Raw genomic sequence first — 20,006 nt, 5'->3', positions numbered from 1 at the left:
AATGATGTTCTGTGCTTATTAGGGAGATTATTTACAATTTACTAAAAGCCATGAAGTGGAGATCAACCTCCATCATCCTCAGCCTCCCACAATCCAATTGCTCGAACAACATAGGCTGCGCAAGCAATGATGGTGGCAGCGAAGATTGGTGGCACGAGAAAGTCAATGCTGGTGTGGCCAAAAAGCTTGGTCGGGATACAGATGATTTCGCCGGGCGGCGCATCCAGTAGGAGTCGAACTGCTGCACCGCCGCACTCGCCGACGAAGGGGGACGAGGTGATAGTCCACACGAAGGCAACCTCCGGTGCAACAGAGGCGGGCGCCCGCAGCGACGAGAATTGACCATGTGGCCGCATAGACTAGCAAGGGGTGATGGTGTAGGAGGGTTTTGCAGAGCACAGTGATGAGGGAAAGGAAGAAGAAAGCCATGGCTTCGATGGGCTACTTGGGATTTGGTTGACATTATATATAGGTATGTAGTTAGATTGGGATTTATTTAATATTAGAGAAATGGGACTGATTATTAAGTTAATCAGTGTTGATTTGGTGAGCAGTGGCACCAAGGAAGATGATTAGGTGGATCTGACGAAGGTCGTCCGCTTGGATGATGACGATCAACACTTCTAGTCAACCTTTCTTATGATTGTATTTTAATTTCTATTTTTCATGGATAGTTTAGGCAGTGCAATTTTGAGGAAATATATTATATTATCGGGACACTTAAATACATGCACACAATTTATGTGTATTTACAATGAAGATAATGATTTTCTACAAGCACACTTGTGATATAGTGGTTAGGATGTAATTTGCAACTGTAAAGTTGTGGGTTTAAATAACGTTTATTATCCTTTGAGCCCAACTTTCCCCAAAAAAAAATGATTATCTAATGAAGTTGTTCAATGATGGCTAAACGAGGCACTTCAAGTTCGACAAACAATTTTAGAACCCAATATACATCCCCATGCATCCTCTTTAGCAATAAAGAGAGAATTAAAACAAATAGCAGAACATAATATAAAAATCATTATACTTCAAATCCATGCAGATTCTAACGAATGAAAGTGATTCCCTATACATAAATTGCTTTAATTCAACAAAATCAAGTTTTTGCAAGTTTTTAACGACACAAATACAAATTGTATCATTTACAGTTTTTAATAGTAGTAGCTCTAGTGACAGAAGTGTAACTTTGGGTGATCAAATTATTAAAAGGTGAAGAGATTATTAAAAGGTGAAGGATTTAGATATCTCGGGTATGTTGTTCAAAGCGATGGTGATATCGATGAGAATGTTAATAGTTGAATTCAAGTTAGTTGGTTGAAATGGAGGAATGCTTCGAGCCTTTTGTGTGATAGAAAAGTAAAATTTAACGCTTAGGCTACAACAACAACAACAACAACAACAAAGCCTTAATCCCACTAAAAGAACGCTTAGACTGAAAGGAAAATTTTATAAGAAGGTGGTGAAACCTGCAATGCTCTATGGTGCTGAATGTTGGCCTTTAAAAGAGAAGCATGATACTAAGTTAAGTGTTGTCGAAATGAGAATGATTAGATCGATGAGTGACTTTACACTTAAGAGACAATGCGAAATGAATATATTCGTGATAGGGTTGGTGTAGCTCCTGATGATCCGATTAGGAAAGTAGATGTTTTAGATTCGACTTATGTTAAGAAAGGCGGAGGCAGATCAAGGAAGACTTGGGCTTATTGTATAAAAAATGATCTTAATTTATTAGAACTAAATCAAAATATGACACTAAATAAGCGCAATGGAGAAAAAGGATTCATGTAGCCGACCCCAGTTAGTGGGATTAAGGCTTTGTTGTTGTTGTTGTTGCTGACCAAAAAAATGTATCATTTGCATCGAAGTATCACGCTACATTTCATCGGACCAATCATTTTGTTAAAAAAACTACCCCAAAAGGAACCTCAAAATAATATAGAAAAAAGCTAAACTGTGGCTATTAATATAACCAAATATGAGTTGCTCTTTAGTTTAAAAGATATGTCCTGCATTATAACCAAACATGAGTTACAAGTGAAAATCAAACAGTTTAGCAGCCCAATACAGTATCAACTTATTTGTAAAAGCAGTCCACATCAATAAATATAAAAGTATTCACCAAAATTGCCAATAGTAACACCCAATCAAAAAAAGGCCACTACAAAATTGCCTTGGGAGTGTTTGATTTGCTGAAAAAAGAAATACAGTTAAAAAAAATAAACTGAAGCTAAAAATATAGTGTAATTGAAATTCATTTGATATTGTTTGTTTAGTGTTAAAATAAATGCAATAAATATATTTTTTGTTTGGTTTGAAGAAAGAATGAAATCAACGTAAAATATGCTCGGTGTTAGCGGTGGCAAACCGGTGGTTGCAACGGCTGCAGCGAGCAACTGGGGCCTACCACTGGGAGCGGCGATGGCAGACGGCTGACAATGCCGACTGCAAGCAGGAGTAGGCAGTCAGTGGCAACAACTAGTTCAGCTCAAAGAGTATTATCTAACATTCATAATACACCCGGTCTTGAACTGCATGATTACTTCTACATTTATCAAAATTTTAACACTGCATTCCATTGCCATCCAATCAAAATTCAAAATTTTAAAAACTCCTGCATTTTATTTACTTCACACCATTAATGCAAGGAAGCCAAACAGCCCCTTAGCATATTCAAAATAAATTTCCTTCTTAAACACGACTTAATAATTTGAATGATGACAATCAAAAAAATAAACAGCCACAAAGTGACTGATGTTCCTCTCTAAAACTTCAGCTAAGATTAAGTCAAGTACATGCAGCAAGCCAATGAGAAGGAAAGTCTAACACTAACCTAAGTTGAACTATAACCACCCACAGCTACTAAAATTTTGAAGATCTAAGTATTGATAATGTTTACATTTCCAGTAACAATAATAATTATTCCAAAAGTCATGTTGTCCATTGAAATGCGAACATTTTCCCCAAAATAAAGAGTTCAACCCGATGGGTTCCATTGATTGTTGGTAAGCAAGTTGAGATTTATTGTTTGGGTTTACCATTTGACATGTTGAGTAGTTCACAAACATCAATTCAAATTAGAAGTCTACAAATATTAGAATATTATAATTATATTTGTGCGCACATCTGCAAACATGTGCCATCATGTATACACAAACATAATCAAGCTATATTAACCCAAACATAATCGAAAATATACCAATATGCATGTTTTGTTCGCTCAGCAAATAAGTTTATAGAACAAGCAAAGCTCATTATTGAACCAAGCAAAGGCCAAGCATGAACATCAAGCTAGACTGACAGCCCTAATATCAAATGTCTGGCTTTATATGCCAAATAACTAAAGTGTCAAGGTACATAATCAAGCTATATTAAGCCAAACATAATCGAACATATACCAATATGCATGTTTTGATCGCTCAGCAAATAAGTTTATAGAACAAGCAAAGCTCATTATTGAACCAAGCAAAGGCCGTGCATGAACATCAAGCTAGACTGACAGCCCTAATATCAAATGTCTGGCTTTATATGCCAAATAACTAAAGTGTCAAGGTACATAATCAAGCTATATTAAGCCAAACATAATCGAACATATACCAATATGCATGTTTTGATCGCTCAGCAAATAAGTTTATAGAACAAGCAAAGCTCATTATTGAACCAAGCAAAGGCCGTGCATGAACATCAAGCTAGACTGACAGCCCTAATATCAAATGTCTGGCTTTATATGCCAAATAACTAAAGTGTCAAGGTACATAATCAAGCTATATTAAGCCAAACATAATCGAACATATACCAATATGCATGTTTTGATCGCTCAGCAAATAAGTTTATAGAACAAGCAAAGCTCATTATTGAACCAAGCAAAGGCCGTGCATGAACATCAAGCTAGACTGACAGCCCTAATATCAAATGTCTGGCTTTATATGCCAAATAACTAAAGTGTCAAGGTACATAATCAAGCTATATTAAGCCAAACATAATCGAACATATACCAATATGCATGTTTTGATCGCTCAGCAAATAAGTTTATAGAACAAGCAAAGCTCATTATTGAACCAAGCAAAGGCCGTGCATGAACATCAAGCTAGACTGACAGCCCTAATATCAAATGTCTGGCTTTATATGCCAAATAACTAAAGTGTCAAGGTACATAATCAAGCTATATTAAGCCAAACATAATCGAACATATACCAATATGCATGTTTTGATCGCTCAGCAAATAAGTTTATAGAACAAGCAAAGCTCATTATTGAACCAAGCAAAGGCCGTGCATGAACATCAAGCTAGACTGACAGCCCTAATATCAAATGTCTGGCTTTATATGCCAAATAACTAAAGTGTCAAGGTACATAATCAAGCTATATTAAGCCAAACATAATCGAACATATACCAATATGCATGTTTTGATCGCTCAGCAAATAAGTTTATAGAACAAGCAAAGCTCATTATTGAACCAAGCAAAGGCCGTGCATGAACATCAAGCTAGACTGACAGCCCTAATATCAAATGTCTGGCTTTATATGCCAAATAACTAAAGTGTCAAGGTACATAATCAAGCTATATTAAGCCAAACATAATCGAACATATACCAATATGCATGTTTTGATCGCTCAGCAAATAAGTTTATAGAACAAGCAAAGCTCATTATTGAACCAAGCAAAGGCCGTGCATGAACATCAAGCTAGACTGACAGCCCTAATATCAAATGTCTGGCTTTATATGCCAAATAACTAAAGTGTCAAGGTACATAATCAAGCTATATTAAGCCAAACATAATCGAACATATACCAATATGCATGTTTTGATCGCTCAGCAAATAAGTTTATAGAACAAGCAAAGCTCATTATTGAACCAAGCAAAGGCCGTGCATGAACATCAAGCTAGACTGACAGCCCTAATATCAAATGTCTGGCTTTATATGCCAAATAACTAAAGTGTCAAGGTACATAATCAAGCTATATTAAGCCAAACATAATCGAACATATACCAATATGCATGTTTTGATCGCTCAGCAAATAAGTTTATAGAACAAGCAAAGCTCATTATTGAACCAAGCAAAGGCCGTGCATGAACATCAAGCTAGACTGACAGCCCTAATATCAAATGTCTGGCTTTATATGCCAAATAACTAAAGTGTCAAGGTACATAATCAAGCTATATTAAGCCAAACATAATCGAACATATACCAATATGCATGTTTTGATCGCTCAGCAAATAAGTTTATAGAACAAGCAAAGCTCATTATTGAACCAAGCAAAGGCCGTGCATGAACATCAAGCTAGACTGACAGCCCTAATATCAAATGTCTGGCTTTATATGCCAAATAACTAAAGTGTCAAGGTACATAATCAAGCTATATTAAGCCAAACATAATCGAACATATACCAATATGCATGTTTTGATCGCTCAGCAAATAAGTTTATAGAACAAGCAAAGCTCATTATTGAACCAAGCAAAGGCCGTGCATGAACATCAAGCTAGACTGACAGCCCTAATATCAAATGTCTGGCTTTATATGCCAAATAACTAAAGTGTCAAGGTACATAATCAAGCTATATTAAGCCAAACATAATCGAACATATACCAATATGCATGTTTTGATCGCTCAGCAAATAAGTTTATAGAACAAGCAAAGCTCATTATTGAACCAAGCAAAGGCCGTGCATGAACATCAAGCTAGACTGACAGCCCTAATATCAAATGTCTGGCTTTATATGCCAAATAACTAAAGTGTCAAGGTACATAATCAAGCTATATTAAGCCAAACATAATCGAACATATACCAATATGCATGTTTTGATCGCTCAGCAAATAAGTTTATAGAACAAGCAAAGCTCATTATTGAACCAAGCAAAGGCCGTGCATGAACATCAAGCTAGACTGACAGCCCTAATATCAAATGTCTGGCTTTATATGCCAAATAACTAAAGTGTCAAGGTACATAATCAAGCTATATTAAGCCAAACATAATCGAACATATACCAATATGCATGTTTTGATCGCTCAGCAAATAAGTTTATAGAACAAGCAAAGCTCATTATTGAACCAAGCAAAGGCCGTGCATGAACATCAAGCTAGACTGACAGCCCTAATATCAAATGTCTGGCTTTATATGCCAAATAACTAAAGTGTCAAGGTACATAATCAAGCTATATTAAGCCAAACATAATCGAACATATACCAATATGCATGTTTTGATCGCTCAGCAAATAAGTTTATAGAACAAGCAAAGCTCATTATTGAACCAAGCAAAGGCCGTGCATGAACATCAAGCTAGACTGACAGCCCTAATATCAAATGTCTGGCTTTATATGCCAAATAACTAAAGTGTCAAGGTACATAATCAAGCTATATTAAGCCAAACATAATCGAACATATACCAATATGCATGTTTTGATCGCTCAGCAAATAAGTTTATAGAACAAGCAAAGCTCATTATTGAACCAAGCAAAGGCCGTGCATGAACATCAAGCTAGACTGACAGCCCTAATATCAAATGTCTGGCTTTATATGCCAAATAACTAAAGTGTCAAGGTACATAATCAAGCTATATTAAGCCAAACATAATCGAACATATACCAATATGCATGTTTTGATCGCTCAGCAAATAAGTTTATAGAACAAGCAAAGCTCATTATTGAACCAAGCAAAGGCCGTGCATGAACATCAAGCTAGACTGACAGCCCTAATATCAAATGTCTGGCTTTATATGCCAAATAACTAAAGTGTCAAGGTACATAATCAAGCTATATTAAGCCAAACATAATCGAACATATACCAATATGCATGTTTTGATCGCTCAGCAAATAAGTTTATAGAACAAGCAAAGCTCATTATTGAACCAAGCAAAGGCCGTGCATGAACATCAAGCTAGACTGACAGCCCTAATATCAAATGTCTGGCTTTATATGCCAAATAACTAAAGTGTCAAGGTACATAATCAAGCTATATTAAGCCAAACATAATCGAACATATACCAATATGCATGTTTTGATCGCTCAGCAAATAAGTTTATAGAACAAGCAAAGCTCATTATTGAACCAAGCAAAGGCCGTGCATGAACATCAAGCTAGACTGACAGCCCTAATATCAAATGTCTGGCTTTATATGCCAAATAACTAAAGTGTCAAGGTACATAATCAAGCTATATTAAGCCAAACATAATCGAACATATACCAATATGCATGTTTTGATCGCTCAGCAAATAAGTTTATAGAACAAGCAAAGCTCATTATTGAACCAAGCAAAGGCCGTGCATGAACATCAAGCTAGACTGACAGCCCTAATATCAAATGTCTGGCTTTATATGCCAAATAACTAAAGTGTCAAGGTACATAATCAAGCTATATTAAGCCAAACATAATCGAACATATACCAATATGCATGTTTTGATCGCTCAGCAAATAAGTTTATAGAACAAGCAAAGCTCATTATTGAACCAAGCAAAGGCCGTGCATGAACATCAAGCTAGACTGACAGCCCTAATATCAAATGTCTGGCTTTATATGCCAAATAACTAAAGTGTCAAGGTACATAATCAAGCTATATTAAGCCAAACATAATCGAACATATACCAATATGCATGTTTTGATCGCTCAGCAAATAAGTTTATAGAACAAGCAAAGCTCATTATTGAACCAAGCAAAGGCCGTGCATGAACATCAAGCTAGACTGACAGCCCTAATATCAAATGTCTGGCTTTATATGCCAAATAACTAAAGTGTCAAGGTACATAATCAAGCTATATTAAGCCAAACATAATCGAACTTCTTCGACTTAAGTTGCCGACAATTATTAATTTTCACCATCTGTAGCATTGAACTCACAGGCGGATCGTAAACATCCGTCGCCCATTTTACACGCAGATCCGATCTCAAATCTATCCCATGCCGTGCTCGGCCTCCTTTCATGGCAGAGATAAAGTTGAAAGATGGCTACAGAGCACGGTGAGTTAAACATAATTAAAACAAAATTCACATTTCATAACCAAAATTCTTCTATGATTAAACAAATTATTAGAACAAAAATAATCAGTGCCTAAAAATATGTATTATGTTACAATAATTTTGTAAGAAATCTAAAGTTTAAATTCCAACTTTAGATGTAAAGAATCGTGTTTTATTGGAAGTGCTTGAAAGTTTAATGAAACTCACTGCACCAATGTTGAATGAAACAGCATGAAGAACTCATAATATATATCTGCTATTTTGCAATCGTGTTTTATTGGAAGTGCTTGAAAGTTTAATAAAACTCACTGCACGAATGTTGAATGAAACTGCATGAAGAACTCATAATATATATCTGCTATTTTGCATTACTTGAATTATTGAAGTAATTACTGATTTTTGCTAATGTTTAATTAAATTTTAAAAGTGTGATGTGAATTTCAGTTATTTTTTCCAGTTGATTTTTTTTTAAAAAAAATTGTTTTGATTTTATGTTGAATCTCTCTTATTGATTGATTGTTAATTTATCATTCAACAGTGTTCGAATGCATGATGATCTATATATGCTAAAAAAAAAAAATAATCTCATTGGTATACAAGTTCATCAGTCAAGTTATATTTCTGGTCATATTTTTTGAGAATCCAAGTTAGTTTTTAAAATTAAAAATTCAGAAGGAAACAAATTTGATGATCGAAAACTTCGTGTTTATACTGGAAGAAAAAGAACCAAATCCTACCACTCAACCAGCTCTACTTGAAGAACCAAACTCTGTCACCGAAACTGCCCAATTATCTCTACTTCATCTCAACTTGACACTAGTGATCGGGAACTTCGTGTCTATACTGGAAGAAAAAGAACCACTGAGCATATAAAGGACACCATGCATTATTGGAACTGTCAAAAACATGAACCATGCCCTCCCACATCTGATAATCATAATGGTATAGATTCCTTATCTCATGATTGAAGCCGCATTGATTATCCAATTGAAAGGTATATAACTTACGAAAAGTTGTTACCATCTTACATGATTTTTGTGACAAATCGTGATAATGTGCAAGTTTTCAACTCTATACAAGAGACTCTAAATGTTCTAGCATAGAAACAAACACATGAAGAAATTCGGGCTCTAGAAAATAATAACACGTGACACAGACAGAGTTGCCTCATGAAAAAATTCTTGTACGTTGAAAGTGGATTTTTACCGCTTAAATACAAAGGAAAAGAAAGTGCACGGAGATTCAAAGCCAGATTGATAGCCAATGGCTTTACACAATCATATGGGATTGAATATCAGGAAAACTTTGCCCCCTTTGCCAAGTTCAACATTGTTTGAGTTCTATTCTCTTGTGCAATAAATCGAGATTGGCCTTTATATCAATTGAGCGTCAAAAATGTCTTCTTGAATAGGGACCTTAATGAAGAAATTTGCATAACTATGCCTCCAAGTTTGAAAAAAAGGTCAAAGAACAAGTTGGTTTGCAATTTGCAGAAGTCCTTATACGGCTTTAAGCAATCTATTCGTACTTGGTTTGACAAGTTTGTTGAGATTGTGATTACCAAAAGATATCATAGTGTCAAGCTGATCATAAAATGTTTGTTAAATTCAATACTAGAGGTAAAATTGATATTCTCATAGGATATGTAGATATTATCTTAATAAGTAATAATTTAAAGAAAACTATCAGACTAAAAATGATACTTGTGAAAGAATTTGAGATCAAGGACATCAGGAATCTTCGATATTCTAGAAATGGAAGTGGGTCAGTCTAAAAAGGGAATTGTTATATCACAAAGAAAATATATCTCATACATGTTAAGTTAAACTGACGTACTTAGGTGTAAACTCGTTGATGCATCTATGGACTCTAACAAAAGATTGAACATAAGTGAAGAAAGTAGTCCAATTGAAAAAAGAAGATATCAAAGACTGGGGCAAACTACTTTATTTATCACACACAAAACTTGATATTGCATACTCAGGCAATGTAGTAAGTCAGTATATAAATAATCCAAATGATGCTCATTTGGAAGCAGTGAAAAGAATCCTAAAATATTTAAAGATGACTCCTGTATATGATTTGTTCTTCAACAGGTTTAAAAACCATAATATTGAGATATAAACATATGCTAGTTGGGTAGGAGAGAGAATTGATAGGAAATCTGCTATTTGATATTGTTCATACGTTTAGGTCAATCTCTTCACATTGAAAAGTAAAAAAGCAAACTTTTGTCTCTCGAAGTAGTGTTGAATCGAATATCAAGCCCTTGCACTGAGAATATGTGAGAAAATATGGATTCAAAGGTTATTAAGGGAACAAAAGTTGAGATGAAAGACACTATTAAGATGTTCAACGATAGCCAAACAACTAATAGTATAACCAAAAATCTTGTGTAGCATGGCTGAACAAAACACTGACTGATACTTCATATCAAAAAAGGTAAGCGATGAAATTGTTAAACTCAACTATGTTCTACACGACTTCAGACAGTCGATGTTCTCACCAAAGCACTATCAAGAGTCAATCATGATGAGTTGAAACCCAAACTTGATTTGTACAATATATACATACCACCTTGAGGGGAAATATTGGAAAGTGTCAATCCGCATTAGTAAGGAATTTATTTCCTTTTTTCAGAATATATTTCACTAATTGTGTTTCGTTTATTAGATATTTCCTTTTTCTTTTTCTTATTTTGGAGGGATTCCCATTTGGGGTCCTTTCATTATTATATGTATGTAGTATAGGGTAATGCATAAAGTGAGCTCGAAAAAAAATTCTTTTAAGAAACACTACACACAATGACATTCTTATCATTCAATATCATGAACATGGAAGCAATGAGATGCACCATACTATTAGCACGTAACAATTAGTTACAATTTAGTCAACATTTTCATGAGCTAGAGAAACAAAATAAAAATGTTAACACCATAAGCAATTAATGGCAATGTTTAATAATTAGATAGATAAAACACTCCAAAAAAAAGTCTTCTATGAGATAATATATTCAGCTTAAAGTGTAAGAAAAAACTTTTCAAGATCAACATAATTACAACAACGTGAAGGTTCTATCTGCATACAACATGGACAGAAAATTACAAAATCTTTAAGGAAGATTTACTTACATACTGCTCAATTCCCATGAATTTACATGTCTAACACTTACAATTCAATTTTTACATACATACCACCTTATCGATGATTGAGAAGGTGTATTTTAATTTTTAAAAGTTAAAATGGTGGTATTTTTTAGGTGATATGAAAGATTTGAGTAGTATAAATGTTAAAAGCAAAATTTAGGTGTTAGATATGTAAATTGGTGGTACAATTCATTGGAAATACAATCTATGATGACCAGAAAATTAATTGTAAGAATAAGCTACTATTCCAAAAAAATACTGCCATCAAACAAATAAAAAGTGAGGCCATTATCATAATAGAAAACAGCAAAACTGAACCAAAAAATCAGCTGCTTTACATAAAAGAAACATACAGGGAGGGAGACTGAACGCTTATATGTTGGTGATGCTGCAGTCTCCTCGGTACAGAAGGAATGGTAAAACTCCAATTCAGAGGAAGGGAATGTCGCAGACTTACTCAAAAAGTTCTCCAAATTACCATCAAAAGTACCAGACGAACTCGGTTCCATATAAGCACTATTCTCCCCAGAATTAGCCTCACTATTCTCATCAGAAGCAGCATCAATGGCAGAGAACTCTACATGGAAATCTTGGAGATGGACGTCATTAGCAGGTGCTCCATCTGCCTCATCTATGAAACTGGCTTTCTTGCTTTCAGAGCAGTAATTACTATCTTCATGAATCTCTATCTCAACAGTCTCTTTAATATTCATACTGACAGATTGTTGATCTTCAGTGTTTGACTCTTTGCAGTTGGAACTAGGCAGAATTGATTCGCAGTCAATGTCTTCACACATTGAATTAGTAGAACAGGAAGCTTCCATATTCCTGCATAAGAAAAAAGATGAGGTAACAGAAATTGTATTGGGAAAAAAGTAAAAAATTCATGAATGTAGATTATAAAGAAATGAGAAAAGAAAGATGCTTGATCAATAAAGAACAGATGGAAAAGAAAAAAAGGTTACAAATCTTTACCTAAAACAGCAAACTCCACCAAAAACTCACAGATAAAAAGAACAGGCCAAACAGTAAAGTTCAGAAACAAGCCCTCAACTTCAAAACCCGATCACGAAAAAGAACGAGCTCAGGAAAACCTAAAACGAGACTACCGCATACTCTCAGCCATTATCCACTCAAATCAGTGCGCCGTTTCCAATTTTCGAGATTATTCCAGCGATGAGTATGATTCACGGGATAAAGATTTGATCATCTTCGCTCATCGGATGCGAAATCCTCCGAATTTATTCATCTGTTTTCTAGAGCCCGAATTTCTTCATCTGTTTGTTTCGATGCTAGAACATTTAGAGTCTCCTGTATTGAGTTGAAAACTTGTACATTATTATGATTTGTCACAAAAATCCTGTAAGATGGTAACAACTTTTCGTAAATTATATTTCCTTCAATTGGCTAATCAGTGCGGCTTCAATTATGAGATAAGAAATCTATACTATTCTGATTCTGATTATTAGATGTGGGAGGGCATGGTTCAAGTTTTTTTACAGTTCCAATCATGCATGATGTCCTATATATGCTCAGTGGTTCTTTTTCTTCCGGTATAGACACGAAGTTCCCGATCACTAGTGTCAAGTTGAGATGAAGTAGATATAATTGGGTAGTTTCGGTGACAGAGTTTGGTTCTTCAAGTAGAACTGGTTGAGTGGTAAGATTTGGTTCAGTTGTTTCAGTAATTGGATTTGATTCAATTTGAGCGCCTCGGAGAAGGTCCCAAATTTATTTCATTCTGAATTTCAAATTTTAAAAACTAATATGGATTCTGAAAAAATATGACCAGAAATATAACTTAACTGATGAACTTGTATACCAATGAGATTATTTTTTTTGAGCATATATAGATCATCATGCATCTGAACACTGTCAAATGATAAATTAATAATCAATCAATAAAAAAAAATCAGCATAAAATCGAAACCATTTAAAAAAAAATAACTGAAATTCACATCACACTTTTAAAATTTAATTAAACATTAGCAAAAATCAGTAATTACTTCAATAATTCAAGTAATGCAAAATAGCAGATATATATTAAGAGTTCTTCATGCAGTTTCATTCAACATTCGTGCAGGGAGTTTCATTAAACTTTCAAGCACTTTCAATAAAACACGATCCATCACATCTAAAGTTGGAATTTAAACTTTAGATTTCTTACAAAATTATAGTAACATAATACATATTTTTAGGCATTGATTATTTCTATTCTAATAATTTGTTTAATTATAGAAGAATTTTAGTTATGAAATGTGATTTTTTTTTTAATTATGTTTATCTCTTTCATGAAAGGAGGCCGAGCACGGCATGAGATAGATTTGAGGTCGGATGTGCGTGTAAAATGGGCGATGGATGTTTACGATCCGCCGACGAGTTCAATGCTACACATGGTGAAAATTAATGATCGCCGGCAACTTAAGTTGAAGAAGAAGAATAAACAAAGACACAAGCATGCTAAGGGGAAGACTTCACGTGTTAGAAGCTCTGAGAAGAAATATTCCTGAACAATTCAAAATACGGTTGGTTTATTTTTCAGAATGATTTGATCAGAGGTTAAATGCTTTAGTAATCTGTAAATCTTAAGTTCAATGATACCATCACGTCCTTTGGATCATACTTCCTTGCTTTCAGAGCAGTAATTACTATCTTCATGAATCTTTATCTCAGCAGTATCTGTAATATTCATACTGACAGATTGTTGATCTTTAGTGTTTGACTCTTCGCAGTTGGAAATAGTCAGAATTGATTTGCAGTCAATGTCTTCCCACATTGAATTAGTAGAACAGGAAGCTTCCATAGTTTTGCATAAGAAAAAATGATGAGGTAACAGAAATTGTATTGGGAAAAAAGTAAAAAATTCATGAATGTAGATTATAAAGAAATGAGAAAAGAAAGATGCTTGATCAATAAAGAACAGATGGAAAAGAAAAAAAGGTTACAAATCTTTACCTAAAACAGCAAACTCCACCAAAAACTCACAGATAAAAAGAACAGGCCAAACAGTCAAGCTCAGAAACAAGCCCTTAATTTCAAAACCCTCCAATCCAAAATCGAATGTAGTTACGGAAATGAAACTCCGGACGACTATCAGATCGAATAAAACCAAGCCCACTCAAAAAGAAAAATCCAATCACGAAGAAGAACGAGCTCAGGAAAAACTAAAACAAGGCTACCGCCATACTCTCAGCCATTATTCACTCAAATCAGTGCCATACTCTTAGCCATTATCCACTCAAATCAGTGTGCCGTTTCCAATTTTCGAGATTATTCTAGCGATGCGTGCGATTCACCGGATAAAGATTTGATCATCTTCGATCATCGGACGCCGAATCTCCGAGCACCGAAGACATCGTCGGTTCTCCAGAAAGGAAATCATAAACTGATAATAACACGAGAAAGCTTCAGGGTTTTCAAATGGAATGGATTTGATAGAAATCGAGAGTCCGGGAAAATTTATATTTCTTTATGGCCATAGAAATCCCGATTTCATTTCATTTCATGCTTATTAGTTAATCAATATGCTGTTTAGCTTTTTGATAGGCTATTTGGAGCCTTCTTTGATGGTTACAATTTGTTCCCATTGTCATATAGATAAAACCTGATGGTTCTCTGCTTGGTGACTTGGGCTTGATTCATCACAAACCTTATGAATACCTTCTTCTTGGCTATGTCAATAAAAAGGTCAGAGTTTCAGTATTTTCTTCAGTTTTTCATGCCAAGGCTTAGATCCTTCTTTCCATTTGCCCATTTTGTTTGTGTGAGATGTTGTAGAAAATTGAACCTGATTCCAGCCAAAATTTGCGAGAGAACCAAATCCTCATCAGTATCCCTGGTGCTTACTCGCGGAAACCTCCACTGGGAAGTATCCTAATGCAACAATCACATCTGCCATTTCATTATAGTTAATGTTTGTTTTATTAACTTTTATTTTTATGAACATAAGAGTGAAGAATAGTTGCAACGAAATAAGATTTATGATTGTAATATATTAGCATAAGCTTTTGAGTTGTAGGCGTCCAATCATTAATATATTTGTTTCAACTTCTAATAATATCCTTAATTGTGAGATTCAGAAACTTATTTTTAGTCCCAATATGCTTTTTATCTTCTGCGGATCGCTTTTATTTTTTATTTTTATTACATTTTAATAGGGTCCCTTTGACATTTCCTAGTTGTTTTTTTAATTTTTTTAATTTTTTTTAATTTTTTTTAGGAATTGTGAGTCCAAATAAAATTTTTGTTTTTTTTAAATAATGTTTGATTCAAACCGGCAACCTCGCGTTAGGAGACTACGCACTCAATCGCTATGTCACAAATAACCGTGTTGAATGTCTAAATTTTCAAGTAAAAATTTTAGCAAATAATTTTAAAAATTAAAAAAAGTAAACAATTGAGCAAACTTTAAATTAATCTATCACTATTTTCAATTAAATAAGATGATTTGCAAATTTCATATATTTTTTTAAATCGTATAATATAAATAAGTATTAATAAACTAATCTATTAAAATACAAATCTAAGAAATTATTTTTAAAAACATATGTTAAATTAGTAAAGTGATGTAAAAGCAATATAAAATTTAGAGATAATTTCATAAAGGCCACCCAAAACATTGATATTTATAAATGAACGTGTCTGGTGGTTTTCTTGAACTACCGAACCCATGTATTTACGTTTGTTTCGATAAAACAATTGAGAATTCGATAAGAATGAACTATAAGGGTTTAGCTTTATCATGTGAGAAATTGAAAAATGGATGAAATAGGTGGTTTATTTGTAAATAGTAAGTTTCGGATGAGCCGTATGTAATTACCCCAAAAATTTTTGTTGGATATCTAATATCAGCAGAAGAAAGGCTACAGATTCGCCCGCCGGCAAGACGTGAAGATTTTATCAGCAGAGAAAATCAAACCGCTGCCGCTGTTGGTCGCCGCCGGTGAAGTTAACTCTTTTCTATCTACCTTCTTTAAAGCTCTTACTTTTCTGTCTATAGATATCAAAATTCACGGTAAAAAAAGATTCTTTTGATATGAATTTGAACAGCATGAACCGAAACCCAGCCGACAATCGAAGTCGTGATCTGTTGTTACCCGCATTGTTTGCTATCTGTTTGATGAAATGCCTCTAAGAGTTTTTAGCTGACTGATTCATTTATCTACGTTTACTATGCTTGGATAGCTATTTTGCTTATTTGTTTTCGTCATAGAGATGTAAACAAGAGTTCATTTGCATCAAATATCTTGTGTTTTATTTGAGGCAGTTTTGTGGTAGGAAATGCAGAGCTTGTCCCTTTCGATGGTAAATTTTTGAGTTTTTTTTCATAACTTGCATTTAAAAAGGGGGCATTTACATAGATACTACCCAATTCTTATGTATTTTCATATCCATAACCTAAAGTTTGCTCTTTTATATTTATACCACACAAATCTTCCACATCACATAAAAATTTTTGGGTTTTTACACACATAGAACTCAGTACATATCTATTTAGTTATATCAAACTTCAAACCTTTAATTTATATATTCAGCACCGCACCCAAATCATTTTTATACAAAGGAGTTCACAGCTCCGTCAAAAGACACGAGCAAATCTCTCATCCTGTAGGAGCTCTTTCTCATGTCGTCCGTCTCCATAGAAAATATTATGTATGGTGGCCGCACATGCAGACAACCAATGTGATTCGAGCAATGTACTATACAATTGTGTGCTTTTCTCTCATTGGTTGTTTGCATGTGCAGTTGTACTTTAAATTCTTAATATTATTTCTTAAATTTCCTTCGATAGGATAAAAATCATGAGATATAACACAGTTAAAATTATTCCAATTCGCTAATATAGGTTACATGATTCTACCAACCCTCGAATTATCGGAAACAATATTACATAAGTGGTGGTTATCCACATGACTTCAGCTAGGGGAGTGATGGCAACCTAACTACTATGAGAGAATTCGTGACTTTCGTTCCTTCAATTTCTTCCACTCATTGATTCCTTCACATCTTCATCTATTTATATATCACATTTCTCTTCTTCCCCTTTTAATGCATTTTTAGAAGCTGGCTACTGGCAATGAGTAACAAACTGTTTTGGTGGCCGATCACTGGCAATCACGAGCCTCACCTTTTCTTGGCTCCTTGATGGAATGAAGGAGTTCATCCACGGCAGGGTAAACCTCTACCAACCTGAAGGCTTCAGGCCTTTAACTCATGAGGGTTTGACGGAGAAGGGAACTCCGTTCTCATAGGTTCTCTTTTTTTGGCATACCAAAGATTTGAGTGTTTAATGACTAAATTAAACGTTAGGAGTGTGAGATGTGTAAATAGGAATGTTTGAAGCGCTATGCATGTAAAAACCCCTTAACATTATCACTATTTTAACTTTTGAAAAGCGAAAATGCATATGTAAGTTGGCATCCATGTAAAAATTGAAGTTTAAGATGTTAGATATGTAAATCTATAAGAATTGAGTGGCATGCATGTATATATTCCTTGAAACAAATACCTTTGGTGTTTGAAAAATCAGTTTTTTACTGCAAAAGCAAAACAAACATAAGCCGTCAACTAATTCACTCAAAAGGAAAATCAGTTTTTTACTGCAAAACAAACATAATTCATCATCAAATTGTTCTTTTAAGTTAATAAATCTGGTTGTAAATAATTAATTTTCACCACAAAAATCTATAAAAAGCAGCAAGAGAAAGGCTGTAATATAAAATTATGGTAGCTACTCTAAAAGAAACATACAACTGCCTTTAGCTTCCATATGAGCAGACAGCCCAAGGTATTGGATTGACATTGTAATCAATATTTCACTTTAGCTTTGCAGAAATAGCCCCGTAGAATAATGGCTTTGCGAGCTCAAGCTATCTCCAAAGCGATGCTCTTATCTGCAAGGAGACTATTTGCTCGGCATTCTTCTAATAAATTGTTTGTTGGAGGTTTGTGATAGTTATTCACTATTCATTATAATACAACTTATTGTGCCTAATATTAGTTTTTCGGGGGCATTTACATACATAAAACCCAAGTCCTCTGCATTTACATATCTAACACCCAAACTTTACTTCTTACATTTCTACCACACATCTTTAAAATCACATCAAAAATACTACTATAACTTTCAAAAAGTGAAATACATCTTTTCATGCACAAGTAAGCTGTCATATATGTAAAAAATGGAAGTTTAAATGTTAGATATGTAAAAACACATAGGAATTGAATGGTATATATGTAAATTTTCCTTTTAAGTTTTTTAAGTGGATATGTGTTTATTAAAATTTATTTGGCTCAATTTTGAACTTTGCTATTCTGCTCTCATAACAAAAAAAATGAGTTGATGATTCAGGGTGGGCAATTAAACCCCTGAAATTTTCAATTTCTTTATATAAATGATAAATTTTAAGTTTTTTTATGTCATTTATTAATATGAATTAATATTAATGTTATACTTTATGATTATTCATCAGTTCATAAAGCTTCTAAAGAGTGAATTCTTTCATGCTGCATTGGCTGTAATACTAATTAGTTTGAATGAAATCTTTTAAGGTCTTTCATATGACACTAATGAAACTGTTCTAAGAGATGCTTTCAGTGCTCATGGTGTAGTTACACAAGGTGGTTTGACCAAGTTATCAAATTTATATTTGTGGAATTGACATACATACCACAATTCCCGTGTATTTACATATCCAATATCTAAAGTTTACTTTTTTACATTTATACCTCCCATAAATTTCATATCATATCAAAAGTACCAGTATTTAAGCTTTAAGAAAAAGTGAAATGCACCTTTTCATTCATGTATAAGGGGGCAAATATATGTAAAAATTGAAATATAGCTGTTAGATATGTAAATACATAAGAATTGAGTGGTATTTATGGTAATCTTCCTTTGATTTATGTGATCTCTCACTGACTGAAGGTGTATTTATGCAGTTAAAGTAATATGTGACAGGAGAAGTGGAAAATCTGAAGGTTTTGGATTTGTGCAGTTCTCTCAAGAAATTGAAGCTGCCACAGCTCTGCAAAAGATGGATAAACAGGTAGGAGCTTCTATATTTAGGGACATTTACATAAATACCATTAATTCCTAAGTATTCACATATCTTACAAACTTCTCTTTTTATATTTATACCACACAAATCTTTCAATTCACATCAAAAAAAAGAAAAAAAAAACCACTATTTTAACTTTAAACTGTGAAATACACATTTTCATACATAGATAAAGGGTGGGTCATTTATGTAATAGTTGAACTTTAGGTGTTAGATATGTAAATACATAGGTGGTATTTATGTAAAATCTTCATTATATTTAGTAGATCGATTTTGTTCTATACTTTTTTATTATATTCTTTTTATTTCATGGATCCCAATTTATTTATTTATTTTCAGTTGCTTGATGGAAGAAACATTCGTGTGCAGTATGCAAACAAGTAAATTTGATGAATAAATAAGACTTCGAAGAAACACCCTTCTGTTCATGGCAAAATGCGAATATTGGGATCAGTTTTCTCTTGAGAAATTTATAGACCTAACACACAATTCGTATGTATTTATGGATCCCAAACCCAGACGTTCGTATTTACATATATAGCATTTATGTGCATGAAAAGATACATTTTACTCTAATAATATTATTATTTTTATATAATATTAAAGATTTGAATGTTTTGTTTGCAAATCTAAGAAGTTTAGATGTGAGATATATATACACATAAAAATTGTTCGCGATGCATGTTGAGCAGACTGTAAAAAAAAGTTTTTTCATCAACAGCTCATGTCTAGCTCGTTAAGTAGCTTTGTGTTTGTATCACGAGCTGAATATGAACAATTTTTTTTAGCTAGAATTACAAAAAACCATTTGTTCTATCATAAATCAATATATATATATATAACAC

At 33.7% G+C, this 20,006-nt stretch overlaps 2 protein-coding genes across 5 annotated transcripts; one reads left to right on the top strand and one right to left on the bottom strand.

The window, feature by feature from the left end:
* Window positions 1-7,745: 7,745 nt before the first annotated feature.
* Window positions 7,746-12,125, bottom strand: LOC110026676. The gene is made up of 3 exons (XM_020727715.1): window positions 12,107-12,125; window positions 11,455-11,929; window positions 7,746-7,943 (listed from the first exon to the last, which is right to left on the bottom strand). The coding sequence occupies exons 2-3, from the start codon at window positions 11,923-11,925 to the stop codon at window positions 7,746-7,748; spliced, it is 669 nt and encodes a 222-aa protein (XP_020583374.1). The 5' UTR covers window positions 11,926-11,929; window positions 12,107-12,125.
* A 3,650-nt stretch (window positions 12,126-15,775) lies between these two features.
* LOC110026683 (glycine-rich RNA-binding protein 4, mitochondrial-like) lies at window positions 15,776-19,723 on the top strand. 4 transcript variants are annotated; one of them, XM_020727724.1, is made up of 4 exons: window positions 15,776-16,043; window positions 17,934-18,045; window positions 18,653-18,721; window positions 19,043-19,282. In XM_020727724.1, exons 2-4 carry the CDS (start codon window positions 17,952-17,954, stop codon window positions 19,198-19,200), a joined length of 321 nt encoding a protein of 106 aa, XP_020583383.1. In that variant the 5' UTR covers window positions 15,776-16,043; window positions 17,934-17,951; the 3' UTR covers window positions 19,201-19,282. The 4 variants fall into 4 exon arrangements, with proteins under 4 accessions (XP_020583383.1, XP_020583381.1, XP_020583382.1 ...); XM_020727722.1 differs by having other exon boundaries at window positions 17,926-18,045; XM_020727723.1 differs by having other exon boundaries at window positions 15,776-16,048; window positions 17,926-18,045.
* The last annotated feature ends 283 nt before the right edge of the window (window positions 19,724-20,006 follow it).

Source organism: Phalaenopsis equestris, unplaced genomic scaffold, assembly GCF_001263595.1.
Source record: "Phalaenopsis equestris unplaced genomic scaffold, ASM126359v1 Scaffold000392, whole genome shotgun sequence".
NCBI classification, from domain to species: Eukaryota; Viridiplantae; Streptophyta; class Magnoliopsida; order Asparagales; family Orchidaceae; genus Phalaenopsis; species Phalaenopsis equestris.
Note: the sequence above shows the minus strand (reverse complement) of the source record. Positions and strands in the feature narration are given on the sequence as shown.

Coding starts and splice junctions, on each gene's coding strand:
- LOC110026676 (XM_020727715.1), bottom strand. CDS start 11,925: ATGGAAGCTTCCTGTTCTACTAATTCAATGTGTGAAGACATTGACTGC. Junction 7,944..11,454: donor AGCGTTCAGTCTCCCTCCCT/GTATGTTTCTTT, acceptor CGTGCTCTGTAG/CCATCTTTCAACTTTATCTC.
- LOC110026683 (XM_020727724.1), top strand. CDS start 17,952: ATGGCTTTGCGAGCTCAAGCTATCTCCAAAGCGATGCTCTTATCTGCA. Junction 18,046..18,652: donor TAATAAATTGTTTGTTGGAG/GTTTGTGATAGT, acceptor AAATCTTTTAAG/GTCTTTCATATGACACTAAT. Junction 18,722..19,042: donor TCATGGTGTAGTTACACAAG/GTGGTTTGACCA, acceptor GTATTTATGCAG/TTAAAGTAATATGTGACAGG.